Below are 20,904 nucleotides of genomic sequence, written 5' to 3'. Positions count from 1 at the left end.
TGAAAAACGGTGCATTCAGTTCATGTTCAGAGTTCTGGTTGAGGTCTGCTGTCACGGTTCCCTCAAGTCACAGTTTGTGTGCACGTCTTTTTGTAGCTGAAGTGAATTTAGAGGACAGCCGTGAGCAGGCGAGACTCCAGCAGCAGCCAGATACCAGCTTCTTTCAAGATATGTTTGAACCCGACTACGCTGACACGTGTGTCTGGGTGCTGAACCAGGAAACCGGATCACAGTCCAGCTAAGGTCATCGGGGGTCAGCCAGGGATCGTGGTCATCAGCGGAGCTGGAAGAGGACCACCCAGGTGTCTTTGTCCCCAGAAGAACAAATACATCTAAGAGCTGCACGTGAATGACTGATGCCACCTAGTGGCTGCAGTAGTTATGACCACCTGACCTCCATACCAAGGGTTAGGTCTGGGAGGAGGGGACAGGGGATGAGTGTTGAACGATGGAGGACACTCATTTGTCCTGGGGGGGTTGTGTGGCTCCTTCACCTCCGTCACTGATGGCGAGGGAGTGATACCTTCAGCTGCAGCCTGGTGCTGGCATCCTGTCACCTGGTGAGTTCTGGTGTCCTGGTTCCGTCTCATTTGAACCCATCAAGTGAGTCGTAGCAGAGAGTCGACCCCTGCGGTGCTTCGGGCTGGAGGCTTGTTGGCGTTTCCACTCCTGGATTTGTTGTTTATTCGTTTGTACTTGCATCAGCGTCACAGAGCACAGACACCGGAGCAGATCTGAGCGCTGGAGTCATCATTCAACCGGACTCACGAGTGATTATGGGACCGATCGTACCTCAGCCACCCTCAGCCGGCGCTGACCAGCGTGGCAGCTGAACACATTTGACATTAAGGCTCCATCTGACCAGCAGGTGAACAGGGTCGATAACTTGCTGGTGCCAGGTTTAGTCACCCCGGTGCCGAACCTGAACGAGGCCCTCAGTGGAGGCCCTCAGTGGCACCGTGGACCAGCTGCAATGTCCTCAAACTAGCAACCAGCTTCATGAGACTTGGACGCTTTTCAATCCGTCCCAGGGGAGAACGGAGCCCCGACACATCACCACAAGCCAACTGCTGACACCAGGCAATCTGTTCTGTGGTGATTGATGGTTTTATTTGGAAAGATTGACACTGGACCCTCGATCGATGCAACAATCCCGCTGCAAACATGACCTTTTATATAAACTTCTCAGACATTTGTACTGTCGCAGTGAAGACAGCAGCGTCGGTCCCATGAAGTAGTTGATGTGACAGCATATCTGGGCTGTGATTGGTTCAGACAATCAAAAAGCATAAACATAATTCATCTTCCCGAGTTACAAGAGAAACAGACAACATGAATAAAGTACAAGACAGACAAAGTATCAGAGGGCAGCAACACAAAGACTCTTCTGAGGAGGACGGAGTCTTGTTTTATCCCCTCGTCTCAACAACCTACGAGACAAAGCAGGACAACAGAAGGTTGAGTTGTGCTGAAGTACCAGAGGTCCGAGTGACAGATGCAGATCTCCTCACCATAGTTTACTGATTACAGCCAATGGCATCAGGAGGACGGCGCCGACCAGTAGCACGGTAGCGTACAGCAGGTAGTCTGCAAGACCAGACGGAGATCGCATGTAGGAAAAATTAAACGATTAAACCTGAACACAAATCATAAAACTGCTGTTATGGAAATTTACCGTTCTCATTTACCCACAGTCGACCTCGCTCTGACTCATCGCTTTCAGGAGGCTTCGAGGGACCGTAACCTCTTCTCCAAGGTTTCACTGAAATAGATATCAAAAGCCATTCAAATGCTTCCAATAGAGACTTTATATCCTGACACTGAAGCCGTTAACAAAGAACCCCACTCACTGAAGCGGGATCTGTTGTGGAGCACCTCATGAATCACGATGCAGGCACGGAGATGGGGACCGTGAACTTGTTTGCATGTGCACGGATGGTGAAGAGCAGTGCCCAGCGTGGCAGCGAAGGCCGTTTTACATTCAACGTCTCCAGCGAGGATGAGATCTGGGTCCATGAGGCTGAAACATTCCTCCTGCAGGTCCGTAGAGCTGCACTGGGCCTCTTCTGAGCTCCAGCATTTGGCCTGGAAAGTCTTGAGAAGGTCTCTGGAAGACGGACAACACACCCGCATGTCCAGTTACTGTGTAGTGTAGTGTAGCGGCTAAATGTCCTGCACTGGCAAACCATCCAGTGCTGCTACCTGGTGAGCACGTCGCATCGCGGCTGCAGGCGGTAAAGATGGTGGGTGTAGATAAGAGCTTGTGACGAGCCAAGTAGTGAACAGGTAAAACCTTTGTAATAACAGCTGGCACATCTGGACCACATCAATCATTTATGGAAGGCCATAAAAAGCCAGATATTCTGTAGTACTAAAAAAACTAATAACTCATCTAGAAAAAAAAATCCATAATCCCGCTACTGTGGTTTCCTATCACACCTTTGTTTAGTGGTTTGTGATGCGATGTTTTCAACAAACCTGCAGCGCCGCTCCTGCACACACCGGCTGACCGACTCCTGGCAGATCCAGGCCTCAGTGGCGCATGCGCCGCTGTGCAGCGCAGCTTTCACGTGCAGACAGTCGGCGTCTGAGGAGTTGCACTCACACATGGTCAGCATGTCTGCCACGTTGGGCGGCATGTTGCTGTAGAAATGTTCCATCGCTCGCTGACAGCGGTCTCGGTCGCACTGGTCTGCCGTGCAGGCCATGAGAACCGGTGCTAGGAACCGGTTACACACGGTGTCACTCACACACACGCGCATCTGCTCCAGGCAGGATCCTGCGCCGGCGTCCGCTGTAAGAACACGGAGGGCTGACAGATTACAGAAACGTCCCCTTTGAATTGGCTGCATTAAATATCTCATTTTATTTCCTTTTATCTTCACAAGAGCTGAAACAATAATGACATAATTACCCGAGCCGATTAAGCTGCTCGACCGCCAGCCTGCCATTGTGCTGCTCCTCCGTTGAGCTGCAGTACAAATAATTAGAAACATGATTAGTTCAACCCCAGCAAACGCTGCCCAGAGCCGGTCTGTTGTTCTTCCCTCTCATCTGGGGACAAAAGTCTTTGTTCCCACATCAGATCGGTAAACAAAAAGTGCAATTGGCCTGAAAAGGCTGAGACTGAGAAAACTGCACCTGGCCTTCGAGGGCATTGTGTCGCCAGTTGGGGTATAGAACCACACAGGTCCTCCTCCTGCTGCTCCCCCCAGGCACACACGCATCCTCGCAGGGAGGGAAACTGCTCCAATACAGCCTGGATGGTCATGTTACACACCTCTGAGCCTGTGACATGGCACTCTTCATCTTGACACACACACACACACACACACAGGAGAGGTTCAGGTAAACAGAATTCTAGTTTGTGCGACAGGTGTTTGCTGTGTTTTAAAGTCCTGGAGGAGACGTTTCCTCTCAGTGTTTGTCTTCCTGCTCTGCTCCGGGTCACCGCCCGGGTCGTTACAGTGAAGCTGCAGTTCAAGAACAATTTGATTTGAAAGCCTCATGTCCCCAAATTACAGAGGAAATGTAATAATTTCTTACACAACACCTCTAAAAAACATAAATACAACACCGTGTTCCACTCGCCCGCAGCGACCGCCGCAAACGCCTGTCTCACCGTCACAGATGCTGGAGGACACTTGTTGGCTCTGGCACAGACTGGACATGCAGGTGTCCACAGCGGCCAGACAGGACGAGGCTGCGGGGGGGAGGACGAGGCTGGAGATCTGAGGGACAACAAACCCTGAAGCATAGGAGCAAGAATTTAGTGCCCGAGATCACCACGACAGGTACGACTGAGTGAACGAGAGCTCCGCTCACGGCGGCAGTCCTGACCGCATCACCACAGTGTCAAAGGTGACAAGAGCACCTGAGCGGGACTCACCCAGTAGGACAGCTGCTCCCAGATGTGGAGGCTGCATGATGGCGTGGAGAGGCTGCGACTGGACCCTGCAGCAGCCGTCCGTCCAACCTTCTAGCTGCCGCTGGTATTTAAGCGAGGGTACACGCCCACAGGAGGCTGCACCTCGCACTACATAATACAATCACACACGGCTGATGACCTCTCGCTCTCAAATGGCTTCTCCTGCCCGTGTCGGTGCAGCACGTGTCTGGTTTCCAGGATCTTCTACGCTTAGTTGGCGCCACGAGCTGCAACCTCCAGAGGGACCAGTCGAGTCCATCACCCCGTCCCTCACAAACGCGCTGACAGAGTCTACAAACCTGAACAGTCGCTGCAAGAACCTGCTCTGTGCTGCATTTGGGTTTTACTACTTTTTACTAAATGTGCCATGTAGCTGCTTAAAAAGAGACGCTGCCAAATGAAGGTCCCTTGTCGTCCTGGACAAGGACAATCAAGCTGCTTCTTCAATGGCTTTCACCACGTGAAACCACACAAACGAACCCGGCAGGTTGAAAAAAGCTGGACGTGGTTGTGTAACAGAGAACCGAGACATATTTACAGACACGTGGACAAAAGTCAGTGTTTGCTTTTGGTAAGTGCATTTTTATCAGTGTACACGCTGACTGTCACTCTGTGTCTGCATATAATTTGTCGTTTGGTATGAATGTTAACTGCTGTCCATGTCGAGGGAGCTTGATTCACAAACAATGAATGACATCAGTGACGTCGGCACACTGGACTGTAGCCCAGAGCTCGGACCAAACCGCCAACTTCTACTCACCACCTTTGACCCCAGAGGTCACAGAGTCTGGTGGACAAACTGCTGGTGTGTCACAGGAAACCAGCCGGTGACGCCACACGCGACCTGAGAGTTTGTACACAGATATTTTGGTCAGTTTAGTCGTTGTTAGCCGCCAGCCTCCATTAGCTTCAGGCTACATGTACATGCATCCCCCTACCCATCATTCATCATGTCCTCAACTTTAAAAAAAACAAACAAACATTATGGTAGAAGTCATTTAATTCCTCCCCTGACGTTCAGTTGAAGCCACATCAGGTGTGCCATTTGTTTGACCGACGACTCAAAATCAACCCGAGGGCTGTTTTATTCTTGGAGGGTGACTTTGATAAACCAGGAGACACTCAGCTTCTCAAAGATGCCTTATAATATCAAAACATTGAAGCATGCCTCCTCTCTATGGATAGAAAATTGTGATATTACAAAATACTGTCTGTTACCAAAGACACAAATTCAGACGTGCAAACGGGACGTCCGGTCACCCTGATGCAGCTCTCTCACCAAGCGCCCTCCTCCTTTAACGAGCCAGGGAACCTGCTCCACCTGCACCGGCGCCGCCACCTCCTCCAGACCTGCTTCACCTCCAATGGCTTTGGAGGACTCCTGCTGCTCCTGTGTAGAAACACAAGCGTTCTCTCACTCCTTCACCAGGAGCAGGAGGAGGTCCACTCCTCCAGGTGAGCGGCGCTCCTCCTCAGGTGAAATGTGTCACTCACTGAAACAGCAAGGAGTCCTGGAGCAACTTAATGGGATGACACGAGGCTCTCTGATTGGTCGGAGTGATGTCACACCTGAAACACACCTGTGAATTATAACGTCTTCATTGTTTTGATCCCCTGATTTTCAGTCAGTCAGTATTTTCGATGCAGCTGGTCAGCAGTTCCAGGCTGCGTGGCGCAGATTGTTACACCTGTGTTTTTAAAAACATCTGGACCAAAGAAACTGAAATGTGATGATGAACAGATCTTCCACCACCATCCAGTGTTTGGGATCATTTTCGTGGTCGTTTCATGCTTCAGCTCTTGAGATCATCGCTGCCATGAGTGGAGAAACAGTGAATGAGGTTCGTTTGAAACCAGCGAAACTGTTTTTAGTTCAGTATAAAACCCTCGGGCTCCCAGAGGAACTGCGTCCTCTGCAGCTCTGTCCATCTTTTCTGACGGTCAGAAAACTTTTCTGCATCTCAAACTACACCTTTGCGGGTGTCCCCCCCTCGACGTCCCCCCTCTGCAGCGTTCGGGCGTCATGATCCCTGTTGAAAGGTTAACTGAGCTCCGCTACAGTGGAATGGGGGGAACCGCATCTGCAGTTCAATCAGCAGCTCCATCAACGCTGCTCAGTTAAGACTTTTTATGCGCTGAAAAGTTTTCCTAACAAGGTCCTTCAGGGTATTCTCATTAAAATCTACCTTAAATAATACAATATTAGAAATAATATAAATGTAATAATTTGATACATGTGCTTGTGTTATGCCACCAGAGGAAACAGTGAAGGCAGCGGGACAAAACCAGCGCACCGTCCATCGGTCCACCCGCCCTGAGCAGCTGTGTTTGTGTGCTGATAAACTCTCAAGACTTTTTCCACATTTATTCTTCTCTGTTTAGTATTTTTTAATGAATATAAATCTTTTCTTTTACCAGTGTATCCTACAACAACATACATGAAACACACATATCTTGTATTTCAGCTGACAGATAAACTTCCTCCAGTGGTAAAAGTACCACTCAGAAACTCAGAGGCTGAAACACAAACAATGAAGCACATGCTGTTTGCCAGAGCTAGCTTGCGCAGAGTTAGCCAAACATACATACAACTACAACAATTGCCTCATTCTCTCATCATAAACAATGAGACAAAATAATATCAAGTTGCAACATTTGTCAAATAGCTTATGAATCTTTGTGTTTACTACACGAAAAGACCAGCGTGAACGATTTAAGGAGGTTGACAGTTCAATCTCAGAGTGATACTTAAACCATAAAGAGTATTTTGGCTTGAAAGTACTTGTAAACAGATGTGGTGAGTTCACAAAGATGTTTTTCCCTCCTACGACTTCCTTGGGAAGCTAAGTGCGTTTAGCTAGGAGCTAACGGCCAGTGATGGCCATCAAAACCAAAACTTCTACTTACAAACGCTCGTGAAAATTGTCTGCTATAATCTGACCCTTCTAACAGGCATCCAGCAACCCACAAACACCTTGGTTTGAACTAAAAACAAACCCACAACCTCTCCGGTTCTATGCTGCTCATTTAGCGCGCACAATTAGCTTAGCACACTCAGCTAACCCAACTCATTAGCGCTAGCTCATGGCAGCTTAAAGCTAAATTTAGCTTTTTTTTTTAAAGTATTCTCTAATAAAAAACAAGAAGGAACAAAAAGAACATCTCTGAACTGATAAAAAGTATTTATGTCACAAGCTTCCCAAGTAACTCTGGCTAAACTAAACCAGACAACGACGTTAGCGAGAAGCCAACATGAAGGTGCCGGTCTCATGGGTCGAAGTCCTGTATTTATCCCGTCGACCCACCGTAAACCGAGACTGTGACATTACATCTTTGTTCCCTGACCTCCTGAACGTCTGGTATTCGTAAGGTCCGGTGTGTAACGGTGAAAAGCACCTTGCACCTCATACTCAATGTTCCAGACCAAGAGAGTGCAGCATATTAGCGGGTGATGAGCAAGGAAATGCTAACCTAGTTTATAGAGGCAGCGTCGCTTCTAAGCTTTGGAGTAAAAGTAGTTCAAGTATCTGCTAGTCTTTCACATTCATCCCATACAAGGACCTCCATTATCCAGTCCTACTATTTACACTCTGGCTTTCTTCACAGTAATGAATTATGCAACATGTAGAAAAAACAACAGCATTGTTGTGAACATGGAGTAATAGAAATACATAACAGGAAAAAATACTTGTTCGAACAGCTTTTTACGTTCTTGTCTGTTTCCTTTGTTTGACCTGCCAACATTTACATGCACTTGATGCAAAAAATAAAAAGAGAAAGCAAAACAAAGATCGAGAAAAGTTGTTGTTTTTCAAGACCAATAGCTCGAACCAACTAACTCATAAATAAATATCATAAACACTTCATTTTTACGATCGATAAATGAAATATCGTCGCCTTCTTAAAATAATTGTCCGTCGTTTTTTTTTCCCCTCCTTATGTTTTGTTTCCAGTTTTTTGTGTTTTCTGAAAAACTTGAAAAAAAATAGTCTGAGGCGATGATTTTAAGAAGGCGATGATTTTAAGAAGGCGATGATTTGAAGAAGGCGATGATTTGAAGAAGGCGATGATACGATCTCTCAGTTGGGCTGGAGAACGGAAGACAAACTCTACATTCAGAAGAGCTACAGATGGAACCTCCACTCACAAGACTGCCAACATGACATCATGGAACACAAACACGACGGATGATGCAATCCTGCCACTTCTGTCCTGCTGTGTGGACCAGAAGTGAAAACGTTTCAGAAAATAGTTTTCAGTTTCCATAAAGCGTCGTAACAGGCAGTATCTTAGACACCCAGTTGTTGAGCACCGACCCCCCCAAGGCCCCGTCAGACTATCTGATCCGATATCCGAGACACATTGTCCATGTTGTGAACCTGGGTGGACAGGGACTTCCGGCTGTCGGTGCTGGTTCTGGTCCTTTTCTGTTTTGTTCTGTCTTGACCTCCATGATAACAGTGACATGAAAAAGCTGCTTTAAATTCCTCACGGAACTTCCCTGCAGACACGGAGAGAGACGAACACGCCAGTCAGGCTCTGACTATCAACCTGTTACCCTCTCAGCGTTAGAATCCACTTACATGCACCAGGAGCTTGAGGAACTCTTCTGTCTTTTTTCTACAACTTCAGAGTCACGGGAACCGAATCCAGTTCTAACTCAACGGAACCGGACCCCTCAGATGCCCTGGATATTTCTATGCCCTCATGCTGTATGTCAGTGGCTGCTATTGTGCAAGTCTCCATGAGGGGGCAGCCTTGACCACCTGCCTACTCACCGCTCAGGAAGTTGTAGATGATGGGGTTTGCTGCACTGTTGGCGTATATGAGCCAGTGGGAGAAGGTGAACCAGGCGTACACCGTCTCTCTGTCATTGGTGTTCTTGAAGGTTCCAAAGACCCTGCAGGGTCGATAAGACAGGACTGAATCATTTAGCGCCGCCAGCAACGCGTCTGTCATGTATTTGTTTGTTAGCTTCTAACGTTCTGCTGCGGCCGCCAGGAGATCATTACCTCTTCATGACATTGAGGACGCTGATCGGCAGGTAGCAGAGAGCGAAAACGAAAAGCACCACCATCAGCATGCGCGCTGTCTTGCGTCTGGCTCGGATCTGCTTGATCTCAGCGCAGACTGTGCTGGTTCTGACCCTCACAGGTTCTCCGGCAGCCGCCGCCGCCGCCGAGCACTGGATGGACCTCCATTTCCTCTGCAGCACGGATGTGCTCCCAGGAATCTGTTGACAGGAGACGTGAACACGTCAGCAAAAGTCTCAATGTTTTGTGCATAATTGTCACGGTTCTGTCTGGACCAGGTGGATCTGTCAGTTATGGACTTTTAGCTTTGGACTCTTCGGTCCTGTAACCCTGGGGCACTGATCTTTGTGTTGTGTTCCCTTGTGTTTGTGGTGGTTTTTTCTCCTGGAATCACTTCCCTCCTCCGTCCAGGCCAGGTTGTTTGTTTGTTTGCTCCTTGTGCTATCAACCCTGACCTGCCTTGATAGTCTTTGTCAGTCTGTTTAGTTTGTTGTTGTTTGTTTGTTCGTTCCGTTCGCTGGTCAGAATCCACGTGGGTCTCGGGACCGCTTGTCTTCTTCCAGGTTATGTGATGTCCTCCGGGATGAGCCCACAGGTCCAGGTTACTCTGGGTTCCTGTAGCCCAGCTAACAGCTGGTTCTCCAGCAGTCAGAACTGTTTACGCAGCGCGCCATCAGCGCTGGATCACGTTCACACCACAAACGAGCCGAACCATAAACGGACCAGAGTCTGATTTAAACGCACTCAATGAGACGAATGTGAAAACGCCCTCAGTTCTGTTTCTGGTCCTCCTTCTGTTCACACCTGAAACTCCAGTCTTGGCTACTCTGGATCAACGGTACATTTCATGGCTGCTGATACTGACTGGTGAACCTGGGACTGGGAGGCGAACCTGGACGCCACTTTACTAACGTGTTTGTGTGACGAGTGTGAACATGAGATTTGTGTTTCAGCAGCTGTCGCTGATACGAAAGTGTAACACACACCTGGTGACACCACAGCTTGTGGCATATCTGGATATAAGCCAGCACCATGAGACACAGCGGGGCGAAGTAGGTGACGATGAAGAAGCAGGTGTGATACACTTTGGGGTAGATCTCCGCTGCGGAAAGAAGAAAAGTACAATCGTCACAAAACCTGCTGGAAGTGGTGCACCAGCGAGGCCGCAGCACGCCAACTTCAACTCGAGCTGGTGAAATAAAAACAACTCCTGCGAGTCCTGCAGCCACGCCTCTGAACACCAAACTATTCCTTCCATAAAAGAGCGATGGCGCTGACATCAGAGCGATGGCGCTGACATCAGAGCGATGGCGCTGACATCAGAGCGATGGCGCTCATCCACCTGCACCTTCATGTGTCAATACACAATCAATACATCAGATACAAAAACCAGCTGTTAGCATTAGCGTTAGCCTGCATGAACCTTACATGCCACCTGACTGCATGTGCGGGATGACAATTACCCTCTGTGGCCGTGGCGAGGCAGTGTGATGAAGGGCTGTTGGTGTAATCTACCCTGTGACCACTAGGTGTCCCCAGATCCTCCCCACTGGTCTTTCCATGACGTTGACCAGTTGAAAGGATCTTTACCAGCAAACATCATCCATCTTACTGTGTTAACCCTTATCAACCATGTGATCGGGGCTCTGATTTCATCATTGAACAGCTAAACGCCATCAGACATGTAACGGGATCTTCAGTGTGCTGGCAGGTGGAGTCTGGTTGAGACACGCGTGTGATCCGTGTGTTACTGGTTTGGCTGGTGATCGTCTCAGTGTAGCTTTCCCTGGGGGCTTGGACGACGCACTAACCTCCCCAGTGCTCATCGCACACGGTGAACAGGCTGGTCTTGTTGGTGAGGTCAGGCAGCAGACTGCTGCACTCCATCACGACCGCCTGAGGGATCATGATGGTGCACGACACCACCCAGATGACCGCGATGCTCTTGCAGGCTCTCTTGGCTGTGCTCTTGAACAGCAGCGGGTGGCAGATGGCGTACCAGCGGTCCTGGGCGATGCAGCTCAGAGTCAGGACGGAGACGGAGACGGAGATGGTCTGGAACACAGGAGAGGAGGAAGTCAGGGGGCGGGGCTGCTGAATGCGGCAGTAAACACACGGGGAGCATCGTCCAAGGGGGGCTGCTTTAATAAAGGGGGTCCAGAGGAGGGGGGGGTGACGAGGAAGAAGAGAGACATCCAGTTGGACATCAACAGGAATCACATACAAGTGCAAAGACTCTGACTCTGGTCGAGGTCATGAAAAGCCTCCTGATGCGGCTGCCAGCAGACGGATGAGCTGGTTTCAATCACGGATTCAGGAAATACAACTTAGACGCCCCGTGGCCACGTAGCACTCGGGCCCACCGGCCGCTGGTAAATAAACTGGTGAGTTCACTTCCTGTGGGAAAGAACCATGCAGGACGAGTGGAAGCACCTGGAGAGTTTTGAGCATCAGCGGCAGACAAATGTGGTCTGATGACTTGAATGTCTGCAGGTAAAATAGCAGGATGATAATCTACTGATGTGCGCTTGGAAATCTGAGGGTTCCTGCCAGGGAGAGAGGATCCCATCGTTTTTGTGCTCCTGTTTATGAGAGAAAATCAATCGTCCACATTCAGTCAAAGTCCCTGCTGAGTTCCCAGACAGACGAGAACATTTTACAGCAGCAGAGCTGAACTAAACTGTTTGAGAATGAAATGATAAATGTTCAAAATAATCCAGATAATCACTCCAAACTGAAATCATTATCAGTATTGATCCGGAACAGCCACACCACATTTTCGGATCAAAAACCGGTTCATGTTGACTCCAGAACAGAGCGGTCTAACCCGCTCCCTCGGCCTCGTGGCAGGTTCTCCCCTCCTGCGTGTTTGGGTGAGGCGCTAAAGCCTATTGTCTGTTTGTACCCCCCCCCCCCCGAGGCGGATTTGTACATAAAACTGGCATTTGATTTCACATCGACTTGAGCTGGAACTAACGAGGCCTTGGGAAGTCGTCATGAGGGAGAAGTGACATGTGAGGTGAAGAGGATGAGCGGAGCCCAGCTGAGCTCCTCATCCAGGGGCCAGCAGAGTCCGGCTCACAGCCCCAGGACCAACCCGGCCGTGGCTCTTAGTCATGAACAGTAAACGCCAGCCGAGCATCCCGGTGTGTGCGGGAAACCGTCAGCGTGACTGCTGCGATCAAAGGACCCTGTTAGTGTCAGCGTTTGTTCTCTGGTGATGGTTTCCTCCTCCGTGATGATGCGCCGCCGCTGATATCAGGACCTGTTTGAAGCTGAATGCATCACTGCCACTTTTCTATTTATTATTTTATAGTTTTTATTCTCCTTCTCTATAAACAGATGTCTTTGGAACTGAGAATTAACCTTTAAAGCTGCTTCCCTGTTATCAACAAACGCTATGAGCGGCAAACAAGGAGGAGGGCGGAGCCTGAGCCCAGGTAGAATCCATTCAGGTTTGGGGTGATGAGTCATAGCGCCACCTGGTGGCAAATGGAAATGACATGAGTGTTTTTGGTCCACTTGGGTCGGCAAGATCCGTCTCACATGTGATCAGATCTACCTTCAGAACCAAGTGATGAGTCGCCCTGAGGACCCCCAGTTAACGTTAAACATTGTTACTGTGGTGAGGAGGCAGCCATGTTTGATGTTTGGACGAGTGGAACAGACATCAGCTGATCAACAGCCACATCATATACAGGAAGTGTTTGTTCTCTAGAGCCACTGCATTAGTCTGCTCCTATACACACACACACACACACACACACACACACACACTACATTCATGGGCAGCTACATTAGAATGGAGCCTCTCTCACTGGACTCCTTCACATTCCCAGGAACCCTCTGTTGCCTTCGACTGACATCACAAAAAGGTAGAGAGGTTGAGAAGTAGGGAGTAAGGAGGTAGGGAGTAAGGAAGTAGGGAGGTGGGGAGTAAGGAAGTAGGGAGGTGGGGAGTAAGGAAGTAGGGAGGTAGGGAGTAAGGAGGTAGGGAGGTGGGGAGTAAGGAAGTAGGGAGGTGGGGAGTAAGGAGGTAGGGAGGAAGGAGGTAGGGAGGTGGGGAGTAAGGAGGTAGGGAGGAAGGAGGTAGGGAGGTGCGGAGTAAGGAGGTAGGAGGTAGGGAGGAAGGAGGTAGGAGGTAGGGAGGAAGGAGGTAGGAGGTAGGGAGTAAGGAGGTAGGGAGGTGGGGAGTAAGGAGGTAGGGAGGAAGGAGGTAGGGAGGTGGGGAGTAAGGAGGTAGGAGGTAGGGAGGAAGGAGGTAGGAGGTAGGGAGGAAGGAGGTAGGAGGTAGGGAGGAAGGAGGTAGGAGGTAGGGAGGAAGGAGCCAGCCGGCTGAAGAACGCGAGCAGTTATTAAGATCTGGTTTCTCTCAGGGAATTCAAGATGGTATTTGATCATTTCACTGTAACAAGGCCGGGGGGGCCGGGGGGCCGGGGGGGCCGGGGGGGGCCCCTGGCGCTCTGCTCTGGATGTCAGCCCCCTGGATCCAGACCAAGCACAGCAGCTGTGGGGTGCATTCATGAAAACTATAATGAGTTCAGCGCAGCACAGAGCTTCCCTACAGGAGCGGCGTCATTCCTGCCGCTGCTCTCAGCCCAGGTCCTCAACCCACTAACTCCGTGTTCTTGGCATGTTCAGACGCCAGGTAATCTCATGGCGTCTGAACATTGCTGTGGATACAGAGAGGCTTCGCACCGCTGGGGGCCGCAGTGCCGTGACAGGAATGAGGCCGAAGGGATTTATGGCATCTCCCAATCGAGGCAGAGCAGAGGGGACAATGAAGCGGTGAGAGCGGGGGAGGAGGACCAGAGCTCTGGAGGAGGAGACATACAAAGGTGAGCTGGAGACGCAGCGCCACAGAACAGGAACCCTGGACGTGGTGTCTCCACGGAGACGTCTCAGTGGTCACTTTGATGTGTACAGAAGATACACACAAACACACACACATATACATGTATATATATATATACATGTATATATATATATACATGTGTATATATATATATATATATATATACACACATGTATATATATATATATATACATACATACATACATATATGTGTATATATATATACATACACACATATATACATACATACATACATATATGTATATATATACATTATACACACACACATATATACATTTTATATATATTTATATGTGTATATATATGTATATATATATGTGTATGTATATATATATATATACACATATACATATACACACACACACAGTCGTCCTCAAAATTATTCATACCCTTGCTAATTCTTGTGATTTTTAATTTAGTGATGAAATAAATGATGTTTTCAACTTTGTGTTTCAGCTTTATGTGACCAACAATTGAAAGAATGACAACAATATAAAATGAAAGAAAAGAAATATTTCTGGGTTATTTTATGAACAGAGTCCAAAAAATGCCATGTTCAGAACTGTTCATACCCTCGTCCATCGTCTTTATCCAACAGTCAATGCCTTCGCCTCTACTCTTGATGACTGCTTCCAGAAGATTCCTGTTCGTGTCCCAAGCTTCTTGCACGTCTCCTGGGGGATGTTGGCCCACTCTTCCTTGGCGAGTGCCTCAAGCTGGGTCAGGTTGGTTGGTTTCCTCGCCATCACTCTGGTCTTCAAGTGATGCCACAAATTCTCAATGGGACTGAGGTCAGGACTTTGACTTGGCCACTCCAGGACATTGATGTCATTGTCCTTGATCCATTTCTTCACGACCTTGGCAGTGTGTTTAGGATCATTGTCTTGCTGGTACATCCAGTTTTGGCCAAGCTGGAGTTTCACAGCAGATTCCTTGACATCTCCATCAAGTATCCTGATGTAATCCTCCTTTCTCATGGTACCTTGGACCTTGACGAGATTCCCTGTGCACTGGAAGAGGAACATCACATAGCATCGTGCTTCCACCACCATACTTGACAGTGGGCAGTGGTCTTTGGTCTACAGGCCTCTCCTTCCTTCCTCCAGACATACTGAGTATCCATGTGGACAAATAACTCCAGCTTTGTCTCAGCAGACCACAGGATGGTGGACCAAAAGCTGGGCTCTTGCTTCAGGACCTCTACAAAAGGCCAGGCGAGCTACCAGATGTTTTTTCCTGAGCAGCGGCGTCTTCCGAGGTTTACGTCCATGGAGACCTCCTCTGTGCAAACTCGCTCAATGGTGGACCGCGACACCTTTGTCCCTGTCTGCTCAAGTCTTTGAATTAGGGCCTTGGTTGTGGTCCGGGGGTTGGTGTTGATCTCTCGGCAGATTTTCCTGGCAAGTTTGGGGGACACCTTACGCTTTTGGCCACGCCCACTGAGGTTTTTGACAGTGTTGAAGCTCTTGTGCTTGTTGATGCTCTGGACGGTTGAGACAGGGACACCATCCTGCTTGGACGTGACCTTGTAACCCTTTCCTTCACTGGGGGTGCGAACAAGACACTGACGTAGGTCCTCACTGAGCTCCTTCTTCTGACCATGATGACCACCTGGACAACGACCTGAACACTTCCCACCATTTGGACGCTTCTGGAAAGATGTCTTTTCTCGCTTTAGCATTTGGCCAACAATGTTAAATAAAAGGTTTTATTCCATTGTGACATCTTGAAGCGTTTGTTGACATAAAAAATTACCACATTTGGCACATCATTGTTGAAATATTGTCAGGGGTATGAATAATTTTGAACTTGGCCTTTTTTTGGAACTCCATCAATAAAATACCCCACAAATATATATTTTTAAATGTTGTATTGCTGTCATTCTTTCAATTCTATAATTATATTATATTATATATATAAATATATATACACACACATACATACATGTGTGTGTATATATACATAATATATATACACACACATATATACATACACACATACACATATACATACATACATATATCTTCTCCTCCGCTAACCTTTGACCTGCCTGGTGCATTATGGGTCTGACTGGATGTTCTGAAGCATGAGTCCAGCTCCTGTTCCTGTCTGGTTCTCAGCTCAGCAACATCCTGGATCTAGAACCAGTGAGGAACTGGACCACTGACTCAGGAACACTGGACTCTACTGGGCTGCTGGGCAGTAGATGACGCATGAGGCCAGCAAACAAAGACATGAGAGGGAAGCGCGTCCCCTCCTTTGTGTTCCTCTGATCAAAGGAACCCTGCATATTTAAAGAGCATTTAAGCTACAAGAAGGAAAACAGCATCAACGGCTCCTTCACTGTCCTCCCCAGCACAGACGGGACCATGGCAGGCACCCGCGCTGGGAAGAACCGGAAAAACAATCAAGAACAAGTCCACACTGAAGGACCCAGAAGTGGGTCAACAGTCCAGCAGGACGGTGACAGGTAACAAGCACGGAACGCACACAGATGAGGTCGCCGGAGCAACAGAGCGGAGACAAACACTTGGGCTGGGAATGACATCACCAGGAAAAACAGGGAAGTGCTGGATCCTGAGTGGGAACCAGTATCCCGTAGGGACAGGGAGGCGAGTGTCAGACCAGTAACGGTGTCATTACCTGGGTTCCAGTGAAAGAAAACAAGGCTTTTTTTTGAGGAGTGAAAGTCTTCAAAGTCGCTCAGCGTTTTCCGATAGACAGACACACACACACACACACACACACGCACGCACACACACACGCACGCACGCACGCACGCACGCACGCACACACACACACACACACGCACGCACGCACACACACACACACACACACACGCACGCACGCAGCTCGCTTCATTTTATGTTTTTCTATTTGATGAACTTCTACCACTTACAGGAACGACTGATACAAAGCGTTTTGGATAAAATATAAACACGACCACTTCTAATCAACGCTCTTATCTCTGGAAACCAAAGCTTTCACTTAAAGCCACACCCACTTCCTGTTTTAGCACCGCCCACTTCTGGTTCAAACCACACCCCTAAGAGAACCATGATTATTAATATTATTGTTGTCATTGCTATTGCTACGCCAGTGACACGGGGGTCTGAGCGAACCTCTCACCTGCAGGTAGGGAACGACTTTACAAAGTGTCTCTCCGAGGAACCACGTCTCGGTGATGTCGACCACGAGGCTGGCGGGCAGGCAGATGATGGTGACGAGGATGTCGGCCAGGGACAGATTCACGATGAAGTAGTTGGTCACGGTGTGCATGTGGCGGTTTTTCCACACTGCAAAGCAAACTGAGAGATAAAAACACAATCAAAGACTGAAAGCAACGAGCCTGCGTGAGGTCAGTGGCCGCCATCTTGAAGGCACGCTTGCTGTTTCTGCTTCATCTTATGAATTAGCGCCCAAGATGACCTGATGAGGTTCCCCCACCTGTGCCTCCCCACCGCCAACCCGCCGATGACCCTCCAGCTAATGAGCCAGCACCAACAGAGGTGTGACAGGCCGCCAGCTGACGCCTTCATCTACACACCTGACGTCTCTACCTCCCTGCTGGCGCCTGCCAGTCCTTCCTGTTAGTCCTGATGCAGCCTGCTGGAGGTCCAGCTACCGCCCTGCCAGGCACCTGTGGCTCGGCAGCATTGGCACCTCCAGGCGGGGCCGGTGTCTGCGACCGCATGTCCTCAGCTCAGTGCTGGCAGCAGGGAGAGGAGGTTCAGGCGTCTCCCCCATGAGTTGAGCGCTTCTGTGCTAAAAATTAGCCTCTCTGACTTTACAGTATAGCTCACAGTGTGTGTGTGTGTGTGTGTGTGTGTGTGTGTGTGTGACATTCAAAGGTTACTATCGTCAGCTCCAACATTAGCATTCCTCTCCTTCATCCTGTTTCTGCCAGCTTGTTAAACTCCAACATTCAGCCAGGAAACATCAACCCTGAGCCCCCCTGGCCACCGTGACCCCCCCCCCCCCCCCTTTGCCTGTCACAAATTCATTTAATCCCCAATTAACAGATTATAGGAGTCGAGAGAGCCTGCGGTGCTTCTTCCTCACCCCTGAGTCAGTTTGGAGATGTGGGAACATTTCACCTTCTGAGGACACGAGTGAGTGAGTGAGTGAATGAATGAATGAGTGAGTGAATGAGTGAGTGACTGAATGAATGAGTGAGTGAATGAGTGAGTGACTGAATGAATGAGTGAGTGAGTGAGTGAGTGAGGTAGTGAAAGAGGACGCAACAAAACACACACCAGCATGTTTATTCCACCGCTGCTGCAGCAAGGAGGCTGCAGCTCTCCCCTCCTCCTGACAGACAGTGGGTGAATGAGTGAGTGAGTAAATGAATGAGTGAGTGAAAGAATGAATGAGTGAGTGAGTAAATGAATGAGTGAGTGAGTAAATGAATGAGTGAGTGAGTAAATGAATGAGTGAGTGAAAGAATGAATGAGTGAGTGAGTAAATGAATGAGTGAGTGAGTAAATGAATGAGTGAGTGAGTAAATGAATCAGTGAGTGAAAGAATGAATGAAAGAGTGAGTGAGTGGATGAAAGAGTGAGTGAGTGGATGAATGAGTGAGTGAGTGGATGAATGAGTGACTGGATGAATTATTCCCAGCGTGAACAGAAATAATTCCAGTTATTAATCCCGGTTAAACGCCCCGGGTCGTTGCGCGCCCTCGGTTGCCTCCGTGTTCCTGCAGCGCTCCCGGAGGAGCCCCGGTTCCGTTCCTCCTTTCACTCCCAGACAGATGAAGTTGCTGGGGAAGCGCGCACACGCGCACGCACGTGACCCCTGTACCAAACTTACCCAGCGAGTTTCCAATGAGGGAGGTGAAGAAGACGAGCACGTAGGCGGCGATCAGGACCCACTCGTACTGTTTGGGGTGTAAATATTCGCTCCAGATGTACCGGAGCAGCTCGTCGTCCTCGTCCAGCCGGGAGCGCGGCGGCGGCGGCGGCGGCGGCTCCGAGCCGTTGGCCGCGCGTGGATCCCCAGCGGTTCCCGACATCCTCCGACATCCGACTGAGCTGCTGAGCGTCTGCGGCTCGTCGGCGGGCTGCCGGTGATAACGAGCTCCGCCGTCCTCGTCAGCGTGACGCGCGCGCTCCCTCCTGCCTCCTCCACGCGCGCAGGGTCACACAGACGGTCCAGCCCCTCAAACCCACTCTGCTGAGGCCAGGACCGGAGCAACAAGTCACGGCCCCCCGGGCTCAGGCTGCCACCCCCCGGGACCCCCGACCAACTTCTTTCACAGCTCTGCTTTTTCTCTTGTTTACTCCATCTTGGATCAGACATCAAACAGGGAGGTTTTTTATTTTTTTGACCCTCTGACAAGAAAGCGAGGGGGCGGGGCATGTAGCGATGACATCACATCATTAATGGCTGGCTTTGATGTTTTGTGCAAACACTCTTTCGCCTCCAGATTTAGCCTGAAACGATGTGAACACGTGGTCACCTGGCTTTAAACCTGTTGCCAGGACAACATGCAGCGTTTGGTGTGTCACATGACGGCGTGTGACGGACAGATGCACCAGTTTGCATTACAGACCACCTCAAGTTTGAGTCATGTCGACGCTTTAGCTTCTCAAATAACAGAGGATTCGACTGAAATATAGTGTGACTCAGTTAGCAGGTCTGTTCTGGCTAGCTGCTAGTTAGCCAGCTGCTAGTTAGCCAGCTGCTAATAAGCTAGCTGCTAGTAAGATAGCTGCTAGTAAGATAGCTCCTAGTTAGCCAGCTGCTTGTTAGCCAGCTGCTAGTAAGCCAGCTGCTAGTAAGCTAGCTGCTAGTAAGATAGCTCCCAGTTAGCCAGCTGCTAGTTAGCGAGCTGCTAGTTAGCCAGCTGCTAGCTGCTAGTAAGATATCTCCCAGTTAGCCAGCTGCTAGTTAGCCAGCTGCTAGTAAGATAGCTCCCAGTTAGCCAGCTGCTTTTTAGCCAGCTGCTAGTAAGCTAGCTGCTAGTAAGATAGTTCCTAGTTAGCCAGCTGCTTGTTAGCCAGCTGCTAGTAAGCTAGCTGCTAGTAAGATAGCTCCCAGTTAGCCAGCTGCTAGTTAGCCAGCTGCTAGCCACCGGTACTCCAGCTTCCTCCACAGTCCAAAGACATCAAGAGGGGACCAGGTTAATCCAGACTCTAAATTGACTGTAGGCGTGGCTGGGAGAGCCAATGGTTGTAGCGCCCGGAGGGGGGACTGGTTCCCCTTCCTAGCTTTGGACTTGGCATCCTGGCAGACAGCGACTATGAGAGTTCACGCCTGGACGCTTGGATTGTGTTTGAACTTGTTTTCAACCCGTTTGCTGTTCTCCTCCTCCCTGAGTCGGTGCTGAACCGCAGGGTTGGCAGCACAAACCCACTTCCTGCAGCCTCACTCATTCGGTTTAGGTTAAAAAAAAATTGCACTGTAATGGTTCTGAAGTACAGCTTCATATTTTTTGAACAGCAGGCCCAGTGGGCCCGGGGTGGCCATGAACAGGGGATCCATCATCGTGGCCGCCGTGTCCCGGCGTGGCCCCGAGCTCCACACGCCACCTTCTCATCAAAACTGAACATCTCGAGGGAATTTTGTTGAGGTTTAGCGCCAAAGTCCATTTGGAGTGGAAGATGACCTGGAGAGAGGTTGTAGTTAAAGGTCAAAGGTCAAGGCAACTGTCCTTAAATGTGAGTGGGATGTCTCAGGGACATCTTCTTGATGGTTAAACTTAACTTAGATTCAAACATCCACTGGACACACAGAGGATTTAGGGGGTCAAAGGTCAAGGTCATGGGTACAAAAGGGGTGAGTCCAGTCCACTTAAAAGAGACATGACAGTGTGTGGAGATCAAAGGGCTGAAGACTGACAGGAAGTAATGCAGGTTAATTGGATATTGAGCGGCAGCACACACACACACACGTGCACACACACACACACACAGTCTGTGGGGAGCTGGTCGTGGTGATGGCATTTAGAGAGAAATGAGAAACGTCTGATTCCTGCCTCGCTGACTTCGCGCCGTAATGGACAAGATCAGAACCTTGGATGGAACTCATCAGAATAAAGTTACCATCAACATTCCATCCAATCA

At 49.3% G+C, this 20,904-nt stretch overlaps 2 protein-coding genes across 11 annotated transcripts; both read right to left on the bottom strand.

Annotated features, from left to right (window-relative positions):
* Window positions 1–1,096: 1,096 nt before the first annotated feature.
* Window positions 1,097–3,875, bottom strand: gfral (GDNF family receptor alpha like). The gene is made up of 8 exons (XM_086180872.1): window positions 3,623–3,875; window positions 3,142–3,309; window positions 2,915–2,971; window positions 2,479–2,794; window positions 1,851–2,107; window positions 1,676–1,762; window positions 1,512–1,587; window positions 1,097–1,430 (listed from the first exon to the last, which is right to left on the bottom strand). Exons 1-8 carry the CDS (start codon window positions 3,669–3,671, stop codon window positions 1,361–1,363), a joined length of 1,080 nt encoding a protein of 359 aa, XP_086036998.1. The 5' UTR covers window positions 3,672–3,875; the 3' UTR covers window positions 1,097–1,360.
* hcrtr2 (hypocretin (orexin) receptor 2) lies at window positions 3,724–19,106 on the bottom strand. 10 transcript variants are annotated; one of them, XR_015109523.1, is made up of 10 exons: window positions 18,650–19,106; window positions 16,967–17,145; window positions 10,773–11,016; window positions 9,948–10,063; window positions 8,941–9,161; window positions 8,707–8,828; window positions 5,423–5,497; window positions 5,208–5,318; window positions 4,689–4,772; window positions 3,724–3,748 (listed from the first exon to the last, which is right to left on the bottom strand). XR_015109523.1 is itself a non-coding variant. In XM_086180870.1 (8 exons), exons 1-8 carry the CDS (start codon window positions 18,849–18,851, stop codon window positions 5,284–5,286), a joined length of 1,194 nt encoding a protein of 397 aa, XP_086036996.1. In that variant the 5' UTR covers window positions 18,852–19,106; the 3' UTR covers window positions 4,779–5,283. The 10 variants fall into 10 exon arrangements, 2 of the variants coding, with proteins under 2 accessions (XP_086036996.1, XP_086036995.1); XR_015109520.1 differs by lacking the exon at window positions 3,724–3,748 and adding an exon at window positions 3,928–4,162 and having other exon boundaries at window positions 5,147–5,318; XR_015109521.1 differs by lacking the exon at window positions 3,724–3,748 and adding an exon at window positions 3,928–4,162.
* Window positions 19,107–20,904: the final 1,798 nt, after the last annotated feature.

This window comes from Aulostomus chinensis, chromosome 16 (genome assembly GCF_037954235.1).
Source record: "Aulostomus chinensis isolate RoL2024-O1b breed Wild chromosome 16, RoL_Achi_v1.0, whole genome shotgun sequence".
Classification (NCBI taxonomy): Eukaryota; Metazoa; Chordata; class Actinopteri; order Syngnathiformes; family Aulostomidae; genus Aulostomus; species Aulostomus chinensis.
This window is presented reverse-complemented; position numbering and strand designations above follow the sequence as displayed.